Source organism: Hylobates moloch, unplaced genomic scaffold (genome assembly GCF_009828535.3).
Source record: "Hylobates moloch isolate HMO894 unplaced genomic scaffold, HMol_V3 SCAFFOLD_10, whole genome shotgun sequence".
NCBI classification, from domain to species: domain Eukaryota; kingdom Metazoa; phylum Chordata; class Mammalia; order Primates; family Hylobatidae; genus Hylobates; species Hylobates moloch.
This window is the reverse complement of record NW_026652285.1, coordinates 99853650-99860595: the sequence shown is the minus strand read 5'-3', so window position 1 is coordinate 99860595 and position 6946 is coordinate 99853650. Positions and strand designations below refer to the sequence as shown.

At 48.8% G+C, this 6946-nt stretch overlaps 1 protein-coding gene across 2 annotated transcripts in view; it reads right to left on the bottom strand.

Moving 5' to 3' along the window:
• Positions 1 to 393: 393 nt before the first annotated feature.
• The window catches only part of STXBP1 (syntaxin binding protein 1), an 80566-nt gene continuing 74013 nt past the window's right edge, over positions 394 to 6946 (bottom strand). Inside the window, exon 19 of one of the 2 annotated variants that reach the window (XM_032165184.2) lies at positions 394 to 2330. In XM_032165184.2, the coding sequence (XP_032021075.1) occupies positions 2248 to 2330 (83 nt within the window). In that variant the 3' untranslated portion in view covers positions 394 to 2247. The remainder of the gene's footprint in view (positions 2331 to 6946) is intronic. The other variant, XM_032165183.2, reaches the window with a different exon arrangement.

Sequence of the window (6946 nt, the reverse complement as noted above, 5' to 3'; positions counted from 1 at the left end):
TGAGGCAGGAGAATCGCTTGAACCCAGGACACAGAGGTTGCAGTGAGCTGAGACTCGCCACTGCACTCCAGCCTGGGTGACAGAGTGAGACTCCATCTCAAAAAAAAAATAAATAAATAAATAAAAAGGGAAGAAAGTAAAGCATTCTAGATAAGGAGAAACACGGTGGAAGAATGGCCTCATCTCTAGGCAGTGCGCTGTTGCTGCTAGGGGCCCAAGACAAACTCCATGGCTAGTCCCCAATATGAGGTGGCTACAGATCTAACGCAAGCAACGGGGACCTGGGTCCAGAAGACTCCATGCCACAGCCGGGGGTGGCCACCTCCTCTGCGATGAACCACTGCAAAAGCTTTCTCCTTCTGTTGCCCAAAGGAAAGCCAGACTGGAGCCCCCTGGACACCAGGAAAGGGTGCTGATTTCTTTATTTATTAGACTCAAGTGCTTTAGTACAGAATGGTACAGAGATGATATATGTTTGTGCTTCAATACTTTCAAACGCTGAGATTCTGATAATTTTAAGGTAAACAAGTTTCAAGACAGACTACTTTTTTAAAATATCCTTTTGATAAATTATTTTTATATAAATAACAGAGAAAGGGAACCAACATCTTCGACAAACAAGATCCTGAAGCATGAGCACTGTTTGGTCCAAGGGAGGGGACAGAACAAGCAGCGGGAGTAAGACGCCTGGTGCAGGTGCCTGTGGTTCTGTCTAAGGAAATCAGGTCGTATAAGTTGGGAGGGAGACGGGAAGAGATCTGACGACTAATCTCAGTGCAAGGGGAGATTTCAAAGCCTTGAGAAGAGAACACCACAATGCAGTGCGCAGAAAGGGCGGGGAGCAGGCTCTGAAAAGGAGGCGGAGGTGGCGCCGAGCTCGCGTACAGCACTTTGAGAGGACATCACTAGACAAGTAATACACACATGGCCTGCAGGAGGTCAAGGGCGGCGAGGGGGCTGGGCAGGGGACATTTTTGTGACTTCCACTGTTATTATATTTCACGACAACAGCAGCAGCACAAATGGTGTGCTCACCACTGGAGAATGAGAGCTGCTGAGTCTTGAGGATGGCGAGACAGCCTTCCTGCATTTGCTGCTTTAGTTTCTGCTTTAGAGCTAAGTTTTATACAGAGAACAAAATGACCATCTTCTCTTACAAACACGATGATGTATGACCCCACACGACACAAGGTATTATGAAGTATCTGAAACTGAGGATAATCTGACTGAAGATGCTTGTCAAGAGGGTACAGGGTCTGTGTGAGTCCAACGGGCCAAGAACCTTCTCCACAGCCGTAGCCCTTCTGTTCAGGGGCCTCCAGAACCCATCTCTTCTGGTCCATTCCTGACCCTTGAATGAAGGCTGACTAGGAAAAATGAGCTGTTGGGGTGATGCCTGGGGACAGAAGGGCCTGGGCCACAGGCTCCAGACTAACTGTTTTTCCAAAGAGATGGAGGCTTCTAGCGGGAGTTTGCTTCTCACCTGTCAGGGCACTGTGACTTAGGCTGGAGGACTTCCCTCGTGATCACAGCACTGTGGACACAGGCCGGGGAGGGGGCAGTGACAGGCTGTGGAGGAGGACGCTGGCCTGGCTTCGTGCAGACACCCCAGCCTCCACCCACAGCTGCACTACCGGGGGTATGAGACGCTGGGAAAGGCAAAGAGGTCTGTTCCACCTCGGACCTCCTGAGATATCCCAATTGTCACCTCCCAGGTTGTTTGGATGAGAGCAGGCACTGAGGGGTAGGGACTGGAATGAAGATAACAGATTAGTCCTCAGTGTGAAATACTCCAAGAACACAGACGTCTCTATGATTCTCAACAAGGACAGGAACAACCCTAAACAAGGTTTTAAAAACACCCAAATTTCTACCGTTCCATACCCAAGCAACGTGCACATGTCACCCAGGGTTATGTACAAGGTCACAAATCTTAAATAACGGGGAGAAGGCGTCCATTCATCCTAACAGTCCAGAAATTTCTCCTGCTGTGCACCAATTGCACATGAACTTCTCTTTTTAGGATACATATATAAGATACTCTTTTTAAAAAACACAATGCATTACTTTCTTTTGTTTCAAACGAGAAGAGGGCGTCACTGAACACGAGAACGCAGCGGCAACAGTGCCAGCCAGGGCGTGCAGGGCTAGGGGGGCAACAGACGCAAAGGAACTGAGGCGGGCGGTGGTGGGAAGCTGCGGAGTGCTGTGGGATGGGGGCGTGTTTTGGAGGGGCGACTTATTTTTTTAACTGCTTATTTCTTCATCTGTTTTATTCAGTTTCTTCAGTGTGTCCAGCAGTTTCTGTGGGGTGAGGATGTGTGTGGATCCTGGAGGAGGCAGAGAAGACAGTGAGCTTGCCAGTTCTGGTTTCTAACACTTCCTTTCCTGCGCTTCTCGATTCCCAGATCTGCACCCACCCCCCTCCCCCACCCTGGTCTGGGTCTAGTGGAAGCAGGGAGGGGAGTGAGGATTGGGGTTGGGGTCCCGTCACAATAGGCCTGGGAGATATTTGGGGGCTGTGGATAAACAAAACACAACCTCTGGCTCAGGCAGGGTCCCAGGCTGCACCAAGGAACGAGCCGCCTCACCATCAGGGTGCAGAGCCATCTGCAGGTGATGGGCAGCTGCGTTTCTAATTCACTCTTAAACTCCAGGTGAAGCCAGGGAGAGAAATTCCAAACATGGGGAAAGGTTGAAAATGGGGCCAGAGTTGGTAGGGGGACCATGTGTGGAAAGCATGGTGCCTGGGGGAGGAAGTTGATAGGCAAAGCCCCCTGGGAGAATCCACTGACCTCTGGGAGCCAGCCAGTTGGTACTGCCCTGGTGGGTGGGACCTCAGGTGTGAGAGGGAAAGGGCCAGGGGACCTGAGGCCTTACCTTGCAGAGACCGCGTATTGTAAGAGATTAGAAATGCTTGCAAAAATTTAAGCTAATGGAATTAGATATACTTCTACTGCAAAAATAAAAATAAAAATAAATGAAAGTCTTTGTCATAAGGAGACAGAGAGAGATCTAGTAAGTGCAGTAAAAAAAGATGCATGGGTCGTGTGGTTTGGACATGGACTTAAACAGAACAGAGGTGACCGGGGTGGTGTGTGGGTGAGCATGAGGCCTGCACGCATGCAGCAGTGCACTTTAAAGAAAGGTCCTGGTGGGAGACAAGAACTGAACAAAAGAGACCAGTACTTGAAAATGTGCCTCCCTGGAGACGTGGCAAAGGAATGGGCCTTCATGGGAGCAGGGGAGCAGAAACCACCAGATGCTGGATTTCCACCCCAAGGGCAGGCAAAAGAAGGCTTTGGCTGGCTTATTGGGCATGACGCCAATACCAGGGTCCCTATGCCTTTGACCACTAACTACTCGCTCAGCTGACCCAAGACTGCTGGAACTGCAGCCCTTCCTGGTCACTCTAGACTAGCAGAAACTTGGAAAGCCGTCTCTGTTCTTCCAACATCCCTTCCTCTGCAGTTCAGCTGCCCACTCCCAGCTGAGTGAGGAACTTGTCCTCGGCATGATGCCCTGTGCATGCGGCCGGTAGGGGCCCTGCGCTGGAAAGCTGACTCATCATTCTGCAGACCTGAGGCTTCTGCAGCAAATGCGATACAGGTTTCAGGAGTGTGTCCCTGGGCTTTTTTATAGCACTCCTTTCCCCTGAAGTCCACTCATTTCTGTGACCTTACCACTCTTCCTGTTAGTCCTAAAAGAGGCCAAAGGCTGCTGTACAAATGAGGAGAAAGGACGCATATTACAAAGCTTGCCCCAAACTCTGAAGAATGAACCATTGCCAGGATGGGGGCCCTCCAAATTGCAACTCCATGTAGCCCACGTGTCCAGATGCTGAAAGACGGCCTCTCCTGCAGAGCGTGGGGATTCGCTTGGGAGCTTCCTCGTTACAAGCAACAGCAAGGAGCACATGTGCCAGAGAAAACGTCCCCGAGGCCCTCCTTAGCTATCCAAATGACTCCAGGAAATAAAGAGGGCAGACTCATCTTAAAGGAAGCATCCAAAGGGGTTCCTCTGATCAGATGCTGATTCCAAAGTCCTCCCTATCTTTGCTGGTATGTAAATCTATGATTTGGGAGAGGCCAAAGAGAAGTTAGGGAATTAATGCACTAGAAGTCTCTGATATTATTTAATCACTGACCATTCATTGCTCCCAGTCTTGACTGAAGAAGAACAATTCTAGGACTGAGTATTGGAGACAATCAGTGAAGCCTTGAAGACCCTCGGCAACAGGCTCTGGCCTAGGCCTTCACCTACGTGGTTTCTTTAAGGGGACCAGACTAGCTGGTGTAAATGCTGATCATCAGAAAGCCAATTCTTCACACTCAATCATCTGTGTTGTTTTAATAAATTGGTCAAGCTTTTCGCCACCATAAACATTGCAAATTAAGCTGAGTGAGTCCATAATCCATATTTTGCACACATTCTCATTTTGAATCCACAGATGGCTGACCATGTTGGTTTTCCAGAATAGAGCAGCAAGTGGGCCCTATTGCTCTGAGGGTCCTATTTATTCCCCATAACTTGAAGATTATGAAATGGAAACAGTTGTCTCTAAAAACTAAGTTGAGGCCCATCTACATGACTGTCTACATGTTTTCAAAGCTGTGGGCCAGACACCGCAAGCTCTGATGAGACAAAATCCTTCTTTCTACACGGACAGAATCTGAAAACCAAAAGTGTTCTTGCAGGCTAGCTGGTCCAATCATTCTTGAGTTTGGCTGAAGCAGACCTACTGACTCAGAATTTGCAGGGCGGCACCAGAAAATGTGTACATTTAAAGAGCAGCCCAGGTGAGTATGATCATCAGCCAGGTTTGGAAAACTGTGATCCGGCCCACCCCTCTCATCCTACACATGGGACACGTGAAGGCCAGAGCAGTCAGGTGCCTGCTCAGGGTGGGTGGCACAGACAGGCCCAGAAGCAGTGCCTCCAGGCTCTTGATTCTCGGGACCCTGTGGCCCCTGGGCGGGGAGGGGATGGGCAGGTGGATGCTTGAATAGCAGCCAGGCAATAGGTGGGCTCTGAATTCAGATTCAAATCTGAGTCCCAAAGAAAAATGAAACGTACCTGACCCCAATCTGGAATGAAGCAAAATAATCAACTTTCTCCCAAGTGGCCCCCATGTACTACAAAGATCTGATCCAGTCTTCAGCTCTCTCGCATTTGCTTCTCACAGTCTCTTGGGCATTCCCCAAAGAAGAGTACTTTTATCATAAACCAACCAGAGCACAGAGGTGAAAATCTAATCAAAAGATTTCATTTCTTAGACAATGTGGAGGGACGATTGGTGAGGATTTAGTGAGAGTTGTTGGTTAACCCTGACCTTGGGGGAGCCAGCCTCAGCTACAGGAGGGAGAGGAGCCGGGAAGACAGGGCATGGCACCATCACCCATGCACGGTGTCTGCTGAGAACCCTCTCATTTGCTGCAGGAAAACTCATCCTCTCCTAAAAGATATGTTGGGCCAGGCGCAGTGGCTCATGCCTGTAATCCCAGCACTTGGTAGGCCGAGGCTGGGAGATAACTTGAGCTCAGGAGTTCAAGACCAGCCTGGGCAACGTGGTGAAACCCAGTCTCTACCAAAAGTACAAAAAAATTAGCCAGGCATGGTGGCGCATGCCTGTGGTCCCAGCTACTAGGTAGGCTGAGGTGGAAGGATCACTTGAACCCAGAAGGTCCAGGCTACAGTGAGCTGAAATTATGCCACTGCACTCCAGCCTGGGTAACAGAGTGAAACCCTGACAGAAAAGAAAGAAAGAGAGAGAGAGAGAGAGAGAGAGAGAGAGAGAAAGAAAGAAAGAAAGAAAGAAAGAAAGAAAGAAAGAAGGAAGGAAGGAAGGAAAGAAAGAAAGAAGAAAGGAAGGAAGGAAAGAAAGAAAGAAAGAAAGGAAAGAAAGGAAAGAAAGAAGAAAGAAAGAAGAGAAAGAAGAGTCAAAAGGTATGCTGCCACAATACTGGTCTTTAGGACACTCAAGTTTTCTGACGGTCTGCACTGTCCTGTACTTTGGTCACCTGGACGATCACAACAGAAGAGGGCAAGTCAGACCTTAATCTGCTTTCTGACCTCACTGGTATTGGGGCTTTGTGCCTTGCTTAACTGAATGCCCTAAAACCCAACACCACTCAGCAAATGATTTCAGAAGCCAGGAATATACGGAGTCTGTTTACCTTCTCTTTGTTTTGATGGCAGCTGAGACCTCTGCTGATCAAATATAACGCAAAGGAAAATACTCTGCAAAGGAGAAGCTTGTTCTGAAGCAGGGAAGCTCAGAACTCATCCTAGCAGGAGCCTTTGCAGTTTGAGTCTGTGATTCTTTCAGATCCTGCAAGTGGTCTGCTATTGCTGCAGACTCAACTGAACATTTGTCTTTCTAGAAGTCTTAAAATACATACTGCAGCAAATCCATCCACCTACCTGCAGTCTGCACACAGAACCAAATGTCTCTGATTTACAACCTATCAAAGTGCTTCTAAGGAATGATTTTTTAAAAAACAATGGCTTTTATTCACCACCTACTGGCCTTGCTTTCTAGGGAGGGCCAGCCCAGTCAGGATGGGAGCTATAGCCTAGGGCTATAACCAGGTCCACTTTCTGGGTTCCCAACTACTTTCAGTTCCTTAGCACACTGCTGCCTTGACATTCATGTCAAGGAAGGGAGAGAGGAGGAGATAAACAGCGTAGCCTCCTGTTCCTACCTTTAGGAGGAAGCACCATTTTCCTTACATACACAAGCAGCTTCTGATGTCACCTAGCCAAGGTTCTGAAGGGCCATTCCCCTGAGGCTCACCAGAGAGTGAGAGAGTGGGCAGGACTGCATGGTTTGAGGCACAAATCGTAATCACTGAATATACAGAATGTCAGAGGTCCTGCGCGCCTGGGGGCACTGCAAACTAGCCTCCCTGTGCTCCTATGCTATGGCCAGAGAGCGAGGATATCT